Source organism: Cannabis sativa, chromosome 5 (genome assembly GCF_029168945.1).
Source record: "Cannabis sativa cultivar Pink pepper isolate KNU-18-1 chromosome 5, ASM2916894v1, whole genome shotgun sequence".
NCBI classification, from domain to species: Eukaryota; Viridiplantae; Streptophyta; class Magnoliopsida; order Rosales; family Cannabaceae; genus Cannabis; species Cannabis sativa.
This window is the reverse complement of record NC_083605.1, coordinates 3153829-3168517: the sequence shown is the minus strand read 5'-3', so window position 1 is coordinate 3168517 and position 14689 is coordinate 3153829. Positions and strand designations below refer to the sequence as shown.

The following is a 14689-nucleotide window of genomic DNA, read 5'->3' as shown; positions in this document are numbered from 1 at the left end:
GTTATATATATATATTTTTTTTAAATCAAATTCCATTCTAACCCTAATTTTATGCCTCTCTCTCTCTCTCTCTCTCTCTCTCTCTCTCTCTCTCTCTCAATATCTCTCTACTACCGCATCTCTCTCAATCTCTTTGCTTTATCTCTTTGCCTCATCAAATTCAAATTCAATAATAAGTTATAATATTTTATTATCGGTCGATGGATAACTAGATGTACATCAAATTTAGAGTTAGTATTTTATTATCCATCTACTGCTGCATCTCTCTCTCTCTCTCTCTCTCTCTCTCTCTCTCTCTCTCTCTCTCTCTCTATCGCCCAATGACCCGAGCTCACCGGCGTTGATGGTGCAAATGGAGCCTGAAACCAAGCTCACCGGCAAGCACAACCAGACCAGTGGCTCCCATCTCCATGCTCAACTTGTTAAGTAGTTGTAACTAACTATTTACTAGCTACTAAAAAAAAAAATAAAAACACATGAATAAAATTGAAAATAGAAAAAAAATTGATACAAAATAGAGTTAGTTTCTAAACTTTTGTTTCTAAATTAATTTTTTAGAAATTAATTTCTAAACTTTTTTTTTTGATGAATCAGAAAGTTATATTGCACAAACCACTTTACAACCTAAGAGCACTCCAAAAAAAGAGCCTCAATGATTTTTAATCTATGCAAATATTGTATTTACATTATTACAATCCATAAAACCAATCCCTATCTTTACAACTCAATTTTTTAGGCAAAAACATAGTCACCCGAGTTTTGATTCTCCACCGAACAACCTCCATCACTCTTCGGCTGCTCATTTTGCCATTCAAGCTTGTTTCTAGCCTCCCAAATTCTGTACACCAGACCTACAATTACAGCTGCCAATACATTCTTTCTAAACTTACTTATTTTAGCTTTCCTAATCCATCTCAAGATCAAGGGAAGCTCATTAGCAGCCGTGCCCCACACCAGCCAATTTTTGGCTGCTTGTAAGCACTTTTCAGCAAAGGAGCAGTTGAAAAATAGGTGTTGTGTGTTCTCTGAATGAGCATTGCATAATCGACACCTACTTTCAATTTGAATTCCAAACTTGACAAGCCTTTCCTTTGTCTTTAATCTATTCAACATGGCCAACCAAAGTATCACACTATGTTTGGGGATGTTTAGTCTTGCCCAAACCTCTCGGCTCCAAGCTACTTTATCATGATTTGGCTTGAGTAAGTCATAACCTTCAGCAATCACATATTTTTTCTCTTGGAATTCAATCGGATTCTGGATGATTTTCAGAGGTTCCTTAACAGCTGCAAGCTTCCTCCAATACCAGCTCGAATGGATAGAAGCTTTGTAACTCCACCAAGAATCTCTTTTGATATATACACTATGCACCCATCTCAACCACAAACTTTCTTGCTGATTTGCAATAGCCCAAATATACTTACACATAGCAGCCCTATTCCACTCTTCAAGTCTTTTAATACCTAAGCCCCCATCCTTTTTTGAGAGACAAACATTTTCCCAAGCTACTGCACCACCTCCTTACAAAGTAGCTTGACCTTTCCAAAGAAATGCTCTACAGATAGCCTCAATGTTTTTCAGGATCTTCTTAGGTAGAATCATCATTTGACTCCAATACGCTTGAATGGCAATGAGCACCGAGTTGATTAGAGTTATATATTCTCCCTGCAAAAGACAAATTTCTCGAACTCCAACTCTTAATTCTAGCTGTCATCTTTTCAGCAAGGAATTCACAGTCCTTTCCAAATATCTTTTTAGAAGAGATTGGGATCCCCAAATAAGTGAAAGGCAATACCTATTGTTGGAATCCAGAGAGAGCCAGCAGCTGTTGGACCTCTCTTTGAGACATATTACTACAATAGCAAGCAGTTTTGGAGGCATTCAGGCATAAACCAGAAGTTCTTGAAAACAGCTTCAGGGTCTGTAGCATATAGGTGATACTCCTCATATCTCCATTACAGAATAAGAGCACATCGTCCGCAAAAGCAAGGTGATTAAGCTTGATATTTGAGCAGCCATTATGAAATTTAAAATCAGCCTTCTCCCCAATTTTCTTCATCAATCTAGACAAATATTTCATACCTAGAACAAACAAAAGAGGTGACATAGGATCCCCTTGTCTAAGTCCTCTCTTAGATTCAAAGAATCCATGCAAAGATCCATTGAACATAACAGAGAATTTAGGAGTTCTAACACAATTCATAATGAGCTGAACAAATGACATGGGAAAATCAAGTCCAACAAGCATCTCTTCAAGAAAATCCCATTCAACAGTATCATAAGCCTTTTGGAGGTCTAATTTTATCATACAACTTGGTTTATTTTCCTTCCTTCCATAATGTCTAACAAAGTCCTGACAAATCATGATATTATGCCCAATATATCTTCCTTTAATAAAACCCCCTTGAGAAGGAGAGATTATTTGAGGTAAGATATTCCGAATTCTAGTACTCAAGAGCTTAGTTGCAATTTTATAAATAACATTACAACAAGCTATTGGTCTAAAATCTTTAACTGTATTTGGGCATTTTATCTTGGGAATCAAGGTAATAATTGTAGAATTTATCTCTTTTAAAATATTACCTGACTTCAAGAAGGATAGAACAGCATTAGAAACCTCCTCTCCAATGTAGTCCAATTATCTTGATAAAAAAAGCTCGAGAAACCATCCGGTCCAGGAGATTTATTTCCAGGAATACTAAAGACGACCGCCTTCACTTCCTCTTTAGAGAATTCCTGAAGCAACATGTTTTTCTGCTCGTCAGATAATTTGGAACCTTTTGCAAGCACCCCAGGATGAACCTTCCTTCTATTGTCCACTTTTGAGCCAAGCAGCCTTTTATAAAAATCAAGGAAGGTTGCTGTAATGTGGTTTGGGTCATGAGTTCTAAACTTTTATTTTAATACTCTCCTATCTCATTCTCATTCACAATATTTAACAAAACTATTAGTTTAAAATACTCAATATATACATATACAATATATAAAATACTCTCCTATATCACATTTCTCATTCACAATATATATAGACACAATATATATTCAATACAACACAATACATATTTAATAATATAGAAAAACTCTAAAAAAATTATAAAATAAAAAATAAAGCAATGTACATTACTAAAATTTGTAGAAATACTCTCATATTTAATAATATAGAAATTAGATTTATACCTTAATAAATGTTGAGATACAATGTTTTCTCCACTAAAAACGGTGGCCGGAAGTATAACCACCACAACCACTACCTCTACCTTCGGTTTACCCTAAAAAATGAGGAAAAATATGATCTTTTCAGGTATATAGTTTTAGGTATGAAAAATAGAAGATTTAGAAACAAAATGAGCTAAAATGGTAAAAAAATGGTGAAATGGGGGTGGTTTTCTGTGGTGGTTGGTGGAGAGAGTTTGAGGTTTCTCTGGTTTAGGGGGGTTTTTGGGTTGGCTAATCGAATGAGGAAGACGAAGGGCTGGACTAGGGTTATAAACCCTTTTTGGCGTCAGTTATTTGGAAATAACCGACGCCATAAGTGGCGTAAAATTTTCTTCTAAAAATTTCCAATCCTATGGCGTCGGTTAATTATTATTACGCTAAAAAAAGCGCATCTAAAAGCTTGTTTTGTAGTAGTGTGTTCTAAATTATTGTTGTCTCTATTTTTATCAAACAAGCACACATGCCACCCTAAAAGAGGGCCATAATTAGGGTCAGCCTAGGTCGAAGCTTTGATAAGGGTCCAAGTGTAACAAGGACCCGACTCGACACCCTTTGCTCCCAAACAACAACTATCCTCCCGGACAACAACTATCCTCCCGGACAACAACTATCCTCCTGAGCAGCAACTATCCTCCCCGACAACATCCTCCCAGACAACAACTAAACTCCCGAACAACCATTACCCTCTCAAATAGACCATATGACAACATTTAATGCCTATAGTCATCTCTCATTGTATTTTCTTCCATTAGTAATTAGACTAACTAAACTCTTCATGGCTACCAATAAATAAGATCATGGGTATTAAGTTTATACATTGCCAAATTTTAGAGAGAAAACTTTATAAACTTTGTCAAGTGATTCGTGGATTAAGACTTGTTAACACACCAACTACATAAAAATCATAACCTATATATATTTTTGTTTTATTTTTTTAGCTCCAAAACTTTACTTATTTTATTAGTTGCCAAAAAACTTGATAAACAATTATAATTAGTTATACACTTTTTAATTATGTTTGAGCCATATTAAGAAAATATACTTTTATATAATAATAATAATAATAATAATAATATCCTTCATCATCCTTACCTACTATGTATCATGAGATTACTTATTTACAAGATAATTTTTAAAAATTAATATTTTTTTTTTCTTTTTAGATCTCGAGATAGTAAATCAATGTCTTAAACAACTTTACATAAATATTTTTTGAAAAAGTTATTAGGGAGTTCTTATTCTTACTATATCATTTCTTTTAAAATTGATACTTTTGGGTGTTGAGATTTTCTTTTTCTTTTTTCAATCCCACTATTTAGTTATATAAATTAAAATATACAATTAATTTAGTCCGAAATTTATTTTTATATAAAGATTATTTATGTAGATACCTATAATGATAGCTAATTATTACTAATAAAGTTTAACACTGTAGATTACTTTCTCTCAAAGTTTCATCAGAAAATTTAAGAAAGTGAAAATGTAATGAAATGAAAAAATAAAATAAAAAAATGTTTTCTTTCCTCACCAAATTAAAAATTATTTTAAGAGCGCATTGCGATTGAGAACCAGTAGTTTACGGCAATTTTTAATAGGTGACGTTCCACGATTGGTTAGCGATATTTCTTAAGAACTATTTTCTTAAATTATATGAGACCCGATATATACTTAATTACATCAATAGCGGTATGATACTGAGAATAGTGCTAGGCACCACTAATGCCTTTTAGCAATTAATTCTCTTATTTTAATTAGTTTTTACATTACACAAAACCAAACCTAATTAATATCCCATGTGTATAATTAGGTTTTTTTTTTTTTTTTTTTCTTTAGAATCGAATCAATTCAGTTTAATGTTACACCAAACCATCAATTATTACCCTAGCTTGAGATCGAGACAAACAATTAATTGTATAATCAATTATTACACTATTTTAAGTGGCAATTCATGACATTTTTTTTAAGTTCATATTTCAAACTCAAAACTGTACAAACAACAAGTTAGATTTAGCTACACATAAACATTACTTAGAGTTTATATATATATATATATATATATATACTAGCAAAAAGTTACGTGCGAGGCACGTATACTAAATTTTATGTTAGTTTTTTTCTACATTATTAAAAAGTGATACAATTAAAAATAAAATATATATATGTATTATTAGTTATTAGGTTCAACATCATTACCCTGTGTTCATTTTTAAGAAAAAAATATATATTTATGAAATAATAATTTGTTGCAACGGGTGTACAGGAAAAATTCGGAAAATATAGCATTTATTAGTAGAGTATTGACAATTTCAACAGTAAATTAACTGATTGTATACTTTTTTGTCTGCTAACATTAAGTATTTGATATTTGAGTGGTGAACTCTTATTTGTCCGCTTTTCAAATTTTTCTAACACTCTCATTTTCTTCTTCCAACTTTCTGTAGTTGGAGTGATGTCCTTAATTGTTGTATATAGTGTAGTCATTTATTCACCTGTTTTCAAATAAAACAATAGATATACAAAATAAAATATATAATTAAGCTCATATTAAAATCAATCTCACTTTTCAATATAGTGAAAGGATTTTAAATTGATTCATTCTAATAATTGTGACAGACCTAACGAATAATAATATTATGTTACCTAATAACAAAATAGGAATCTACCAAACAACATTATCAAAATTTATTCCAAGTATAATTATATAAATCTATTACTCATTGAAGTCTATTAGAAACTGTAAAAAGCTCACAATACAAAATTTCACATCAAAAATCTAAAAATGATCAACTATGTAGCAGCAATGATAATACAATAACCAAAATTGCCTAGTCATATACAGTCTTAAAACTTAAAAGAGTGGCATTATTCATTCAAGTTTCGACTAAGTGTTTATGAGTTTGAGTTATAATATTGTGTCCTGTGTTTATGTCCAAAAAATATTGTGTGTGTCTGGCTAATCTAGTGGAGAAGATTGAAGTTTTGATTCTCAATAAATAGAATGAATATAAGTGTATACTTTGTAGTAGGTCATTATTGTGTCATTTTTAAGTTAATGTGTCAACTTGAAAACAATTCATTTAATAAACGGAATAGAGGAGTCAATCTGAAAATATTTTTCTACCTAATAAGTAGAGCTATAGAAAACAAACTTGGTAACTTTTTGAGTGTTAAAAAATTGTAAATGGTTATAAATTTAGAGTAAGTAACTTGTGTGTGGCAGCTGGTTAAAGAAGCCAAAACTGAGGTTATGTATATGCTGACAAATCAGGTTCACATTTCAAGTTTTGTAAGACTATACTCTCTTCCATGGCCTATTAACAAAAATTTAACGTACACATAACACATGAATATGACTTTCTGCCCGAAACCAAGAGATGATTAGAAAGTAAAAGCACCGCTAGATGTGGAGGCAAACAATTATAACTTGATCGAGCCAAAAAAACAAATAGAAAAATTATTTAGCAATATATGTATATAATATATAAAACAAAAACCCAATTGTATTTTTTTAGATTTAATGAGATTTATTTTATTTATTTCATTATATAAAGTAACCCATGAATTTCTCATAAACTATATTATTTTTATTAATAAACCATTTTATTTTTAATATAAATAAAAAGTCATCCATGAATTTCTCATAAACCAAGAATTCTGTTATATAGGCACACTTTATGTAGAAAATAGATATAACAATCAATTTTATAGATTATAATAATTATTATTGATATTTATTTTAAAATCTATAGAATAATTGTTTTAATAATATTCTACATATATAACCATACCTATTATTTAACGTAGTTAATTTATTAATAATAATATGCTATATTAATTAATTTAAAAACTTAGTCATACATATATAATGTGAAAATATATACATATTCTAAAATAATTCTTAAGATAATTTGAGAAAAAATAAAATTTATATATTTTTTGAAAAATATCTTAAGTATAGTTTACATTTAAATTTAATTTAATTTTTTATTATCATAATTTTTTAATTGAATTATTGTTTTAATTTGAAAAATAAGAATTGATTATTATTGTTTCAAAAAATATCTTAGCAGTATATGTTTTGAATTTTCATAGCTTCACTAAATTCATGCTCAAAACTTTTTTTTCTTCATTTTGAATTTTGTTGCTAAACTTGAAAATAAGATTTTACTTAAATTGTATTGAGCTTTGTATTCAAAATCTTCATAACTAAGTATAAATTTCAGAGGTTAAGGTAATTATTTTACCTTACTCAATGAGTAACTTAAAGTATAATAATTAGTTTAATAAGACAAAAAATTATCAAAAAAATAGAACCAGATAGTACCAACAATTAGCCAATATATGAAATTGAATATAAACTCTACCTTAAGAAAATATGAGATATATATATAAATATATTACCACTTTATAATTGGCACATAAAAAATATAAAATAAAATTAGCACAAAATTATAGAAACCAACTATGTATTGCTTAGGGAGAATGGAGATTTCATGAATAGTACTAAATATAATCATTATAAATATAAAGATTAGATTAATGAAGAATAACTATACATGGAAAGAAAGTATATATATAACTTAAAATTTGAGATTTCCACACAAATTATAATTGATTCACTAAATAAATGTCTTCTTTATAACATTTGTAACAATTTTTCTTATTCTTTATTGTATTTTCAACAAAATACAACCTCAATCATCTCGAACCCAATGTTATCATCACTGAAATTTGCAATAAATTAAGAAAAATTATAAATACAAATATAATTCAAAGAGATAGGAGATGAAGAGATAAAGAGAAAAGAAAGAATACCTATACTATTTGTACTCGCTCTTTACTCACACATTGATCGTCTATCGACCTCAAGTACATTGTTGCAAGAAAGCCACTACCACACTATCACTGAGATTAGTCAAGTCAAATACAAATTCAATATGTAACGACAACAATTTATAATAATAATAAAAAAGAATGCACACTATTATATTTATGGGGAACAATAAAAGATTAATCAGTGAGAGTAAAATATATGTCATTATATAATATATATACTTGAGACATTTAAATTCAGTTAAAAATATAAGATTAAAGAAAACAAACATCAAAATCTTAAATATTAGTTCAAATATGGGATAATTGCGGCAAAAGTCCCCAAAAACTTGAGGTTGATGCCGATTAGTCCTCAACCTCAAAAATTGGCGGTGAAAATACCTAAGGTCCCAATTTTTGTTTGTCCGTTGGTCCCTCTTTCTAACAGATCCGTTAAATCAAAATAAATGCCACGTGTCAATTTTTTATTAGTCCAAATAATAATTTTAATTAAAAAATTTTAAAATAATATAAAAAATAAAAAAAAATTATTTTAAATCATAAAATTACTTTTTTTTCTCTTTTCTTTTTCTTCGTCATCTTCTTTCTTCACACAATTCCCAATCCCAGCCATGACCCTCACCCCATGCCCATCTCAGCCACGACCCTCACCACCAAAATTCACCAAGAAAATTCATTTTCAAAAATTAGGGTTTCTAATTTATTTATTGTAAAGTAAAAAAATATCTCAGTCAGAGAGAAAGTACAAGCTCAGTTGGGTCGAGTTGAAGAAGAGACTAAGCGTTTGGCTACCATTCGTGAGGTAAGCTAATTTTGTTTATAAAAGAAAGAAAAGAATTAGTTAATTTCTTTTCTTGCATGAATCTGAACTGAATATATGTAAATATAATTTCAATTTTAGCAAAAAAAAAAAAGTTGGAAATTAATGTCTAATCTCGACCAACATTGCACCAAAGCCCTCAATCTCATTGTGCTTCAAAGATCGACCTGTTCAAGTTTAATGGAGAACTCTGGTGGTGGTGCTCTAATTAGATCCAACTGGTTCTCTCTCATTTATTCTCATCTGTGTATATATATATATATATATATATATATTTGATATTTCTTTATTATTTTATCAAAACAATGGTGGTGGTCTGAGTAAAAAAAAATAGATTTAAGTTTTTGTTGGAGATTTGGTTCGTGAGTGTAGCAAACAGGGGTTTGTTTTGTTTTCTGATTGTCTTTGATGTCGACGGTGGTAGTTGGTGACCGTGGCTGGGAATGGGGGTGGTGGCTGGGGATCGGCATGGGTATGAATTGTGTGAAGAAGACGAAGAGAAAAAAGAAAATAAAAGAGAAAAGGAAAAAAAAAGTTATTTTATGATTTTAAAATAATTTTTTTTAGTTTTTTAAATTTTTAATTAAAATTATTATTTGGACTAATAAAAAATTGACACGTGGTATTTATTTTGATTTAACGGATCTGTTAGAAAAAGGGACCAACGGACAAACAAAAATTGGGACCTTAGGTATTTTCACCGCCAATTTTTGAGGTTGAGGACTAATCGGCATTAACCTCAAGTTTTTGGGGACTTTTGCCGCAATTATCCCTTCAAATATTAATGAGATTGGTTTTATTATTATTTTATTATATATAAATAATATTTTATTATTTTATTAAATAAAAATAAAAAGTCACCCATAAATTTCTCATAAACCAAGAATTTTAGTTATATAGACACACTTTATATAGAATAGATATTAAATTATTATTACGTGCTTCCACGTATAATTAGTTATATTTTTAACTTTTAGTTTTGTTATGTGTATTTTTAAATTATATATTTATGAGTGCTATTACAGTAGAAATTGGATATTTTACCTATTAATAAAGATAATAATTTATAGCCTGAAATTTAATCCAATAATTCATATTAATTATTCAAAACTACAACATAAATAATAATTATTAATTTTTTATTATTACTGTTGACACGATTTTTCGTCAACTTAATCTAAGAAGATTATTAATTCAAGAATAAAATCAAGAAAAGAAGAGACAAAAATAATAAATGAGCACCATATATTTTTACGTAGTTTTGTCGATAAATTCTACCTACTCCACGAATTTATATTATTTTTGAGTTTTGGATGTGTTTACAATTTGGCAAAATTTCTCTCAATCAGAATTTTTTCCACCCTTACTCTTTGAGTGAACCCCTATTTATAGGAATAAGATAGTGGCTACTCAATCTTATCTTAGTGAAAAATTATACAATTGATGGGTGGTTACTGCTCACGTTTCACATATAATTAACATGATATGTAGATAAGTATAAATAACTGCTTTATATTTAAAATACAAAAAAGTAGTCTTTGAAGTGGTATTTGACTTGGTCACATCATATTATTTGAGAGCAGGTGCACTGTTGCTGTGTAATACGAGGCAATACATTGCTACATGTGTATTACGAGGTGATTCATCACTGGTTATGTATTACGAGGTGATTCATCATTGCTATATAGTACGAGGTGATTTATCACTAACTCAGTATTACGAGCAGCTACAAGATCTTTGTTGTGAGATGTTAAATGTTTATTGAAATAACATCCCAAAAATACTGAAATACCTCACTTCATGAACCTTGTAATCTTTATTTAGATGAGATCACCTCACTGGTTGAGTCTTGAGTTTTTTTTGATCTGTCCCACAATGTATTTATTGTGAAAATTTATTATTTATGCCATGTGGCATTCAATTAGACTTTTTCATTAAATAGTATAAAAATGGGTATAACAATTGTCCCCTAAATTAGTTTTTTTTTGGTTTACACAAAGGTGACTTATTATACATTGTCTTCCCATTATTTTTGACACCACTCCAAGCAGCTCGTTTGTATTTCTCATGATCTATGCATGGCAGAGTAGGTGCTACGACCTGAAGCATGTGAGTATGTACTACGACTAGATGCATGGGAGTGTATACTGCGACCAGATGCATGGGAGTATGTACTACGACCAGATACATGAGAGTATGTACTATGACCAGATGCATGGGAGTATGTACCGACCAAATACATTGGGAGTATGTAATACGACCAGATGCATTGGGAGTATGTACTACGACCAGAAGCATGGGGAGTATGTACTACAACCATAACTCCATAAGCATGGAAGTATGTACGATGACCAGATGCATTGGGAGTGTGTACTACGACTAGATGCATGAGAGTATGTATTACAACAAAATGCATGAGAGTATGTACTACGACCAGATGCATGTGAGTATGTACTATGACTAGATGCATGGGAGTATGTACTATGACCAGATGCATGGGGGTATGTACTACAACCAGAAACATTGGGAGTACGTACTATACGGCCATAACTCCATAAGTATGGGAGTATGTACTACGACCAGATATGCTTCTTTAAACTTTTAAGCATAATGAGCTCAAAATATTACTGAAACTTAATTAATAAGTAATTGTAATACATATGCTCGTTTAACATTCACATTTTGTAACTTTTTCTTTTATATATAACTAGTTTAACCTTTCCTGTTATGGATCAGGTTGATTAGATACTAGTTTATACATATTTTCAAAATTTTATGTGAAAAATTTCATCATGATATAGTTTTCTATATCTATAATAAAATTCAAAGCTATCTTCTTTTTCTAGTTGCGACCATTTTAGAAGTTTTTTTCTTCAATTCATGTCTAATAAAATTCGAAGTTATCTTCTTTTTCTAGTTGCGACCAGATTAGAAGTTTTCAATTCAATCCATGTATACAATAAAATTCGAAGTTATTTTCTTTTTCTGGTTGTGACTAGATTAGAAGGTTTACTTCTTCAATTGTAACCACTTTAATTAGTGATATTTGGGCATGCCCCCTTGCGAAGAAAAATTCTAGCTGCTGAGGTTCAACTTGCTAAGTACTGCGAGTTGTTCACTATAAAGTGTCTCCATCTATTCTATGGGTAAACAGATTAGGTCATCTTCAAGCAGATTGAGTCATCTTTATTTATGAGCAGATTTATCTACGAGCACAGTTATCTACGAGCAGATTTATCTCTGATCACAATTATCTACGAGCAGATTTATCTGTGATCATAGTTATCTACGAGCACATTTATCTATGAGTAGATTTATCTGTGATCATAGTTATCTACGAGTACAGTTATCTACAAGAAAATTTATCTATGATCATAGTTATCTACGAGTAAACTTATCTGTGATCATAGTTATCTATAAGCATAGTTATCTACGAGCACAATTATCTACGAGCAGACTTATCTATGAGCAAATTTATCTGTGATCATAGTTATCTACGAGCACAGTTATCTACGAGCAGACTTATCTATGAGTAAATTTTTCTGTGATCATAGTTATCTATGAGGACAATTATCTACGACCAGATTTATCTGTGATCATAGTTATCTACGAGCATATTGTATTTTAGAGCTATGAGCGAACAAGATTTTCTCTCATCACTTTGTCCCAATTTAGCTTTGGGAATTATATATATAAATCCTTTAACAACCATTTGAGTAGTCAATAAGTGAACAACCCAAGCACTTTTTATTATTTATGCAAATTAAATATCTTGAACGTTGTCACCATTCAACATTTCTCTCATAAACATTAATATATGTATTCATTCTGTATATATATGAATATGTATATATATGAATATATGTATATATTCTGTATATGTCCTTTTGGTGGCTAAAGACTTATATATACTTCACATATATAATTATAATATTATGTAAAATAGGCAAGAATTTAAAAATTACTTCCTGCATGCTTTGACGATGATTAGTAGAAGAAGATTCTACTAGACTCTCAATTTTAACCAATTTCATAGTTGAGATTGTGAAGATGATGAATCTGAATCTCTTCCTCTTGAATCTCTTGAAATTTCCTTCTCTCAATACGCAATTTTTCGTCAACTTAATCTAAGAAGATTATTGATTCAAGAATAAATTCAAGAAAAGAAGAGACAAAAATAATAAATGAACACCAGATAATTTTACATAGTTTTGTAGTTAAAATATACATACTCCACGAGTCTATATTATTTTTGAGTTTTGGACGTGTTTACAATTCGGCAAAGTTTCTGCCAATCGGAATCGCCTCCTCCTTTTCCCTTTGAGTGAATCCCTATTTATAGGAATAGGGTGGTGGTTACTCAATCTTGTCTTAGTGAAAAGTTATACAATTGATGGGTGGTTACTGCTCACGTTTCACATATAATTAACAAGATATTTAGATAAGTATAAATAACTGCTTTATATTTAAAATACAAAAAAGTAGTCTTTGAAGTGGTATTTGACTTGGTCACATCATGTTATTTGAGAGCAGGTGCACTGCTGCTGTGTAATACGAGTCTATTACAAGGTGATTCATCACTGACTATGTATTACGAGGTGATTCATCACTGCTGTGTATTACGAGATGATTCATTATTGTGGTAATTTGCACATGCAAGTGTACGTATCATAACAAGTAATAGACTCACCAGGAGTGAGGTCGATCCCACAAGGATTGTAGTTAAGTACTTTAAAATTAAATCTTTACTTCTATTTGGTGAATTTAAAATTAAGAGAAAATTAAATTTAAGAGCACTAAAGAGACAGTAAAATTAAAAAGCAAATAATTCAAAAGAAAAATTAATAATGATTAAAGTTAGGGCTTCGATTTCAATTGTATCTATTGATTATGGCCTAATATGATTATCTTCCTGTTACCAATTTTTATGCAATAACAAGTTTACTAAGGTAATTTATAGTTTTCTCAGATTTATAAATCTCAATTACATGCAAATTTTCTACTCCCGTGATAAATTAAACATGCAAAAGACATTAAACACAGAAACCCTATAAGCTATCTATACCATACAAGTACTCTCGTCATATATAGAAATTCAGTTCTACCTCAGTATAGCATAATTGACACTCACTTCTCAGATCTCACATCAAAATCATAGACAGTTAATTGGTGATCAGGCAATTAAAAGTAATTAAGTACGGATGAAATAGAATACATTGAAACCAAGGGAAAATAAATCATATTAAAACCATAAAATAATATCAAACAAGCTCCATCTAAACCCTAATTAAGTGTTTATCTACTCATGTTCATTGTAGCAAATTCACACATATTAATTTTTTAAAAAAGAAGAGAATAGAGAAGAAAAGAATGCTGAAAACACCGTTGAAAAAGCCTTTGCGATTGATTTTTATCTCTAATTTTCGTCCTCCTTGATTGCTTGTTAAAAACTATTGAAGTCCACTTCTTATATAGCCAAAAAATGGTAAAAAAAAGATAAAAAACGCTAAAAAAAAACCTATTTTTCTTAGGATTAGAAGGGGCGGGCCGCGGCCCATGATTTCCATTGGTTTATTTGGGCAGTGAGTTTTTTGCTACGTCGACTGATCGTATTTTGGCCATAAATATCTCGATATTGCTTAGAATTGGACGATTCAAGATGTTCCGAAAACATGAAAGAGAGATCTAGCACTTTTATGTTTTGACTTTTTTCCAAAATCTAAAGCGCCCCCTTTATTTGGGCAGTGAGTTTTCTGCTACGTCAACTGATCGTATTTTAGTCATAACTCTCTCGATATTGCTTATAATTAGATGATTCAA

General features: G+C 30.2%; 1 protein-coding gene across 1 annotated transcript; it reads right to left on the bottom strand.

Annotated features, from left to right (window-relative positions):
- Positions 1 to 732: 732 nt before the first annotated feature.
- On the bottom strand, positions 733 to 1428 carry LOC133038083 (uncharacterized). The gene has a single exon (XM_061116130.1). The coding sequence runs from the start codon at positions 1426 to 1428 to the stop codon at positions 733 to 735; it is 696 nt and encodes a 231-aa protein (XP_060972113.1).
- Positions 1429 to 14689: the final 13261 nt, after the last annotated feature.

What these genes read in the sequence shown, in the direction of transcription:
- LOC133038083 (XM_061116130.1), bottom strand. Translation starts at nt 1,428, where the DNA reads ATGTGTAAGTATATTTGGGCTATTGCAAATCAGCAAGAAAGTTTGTGG.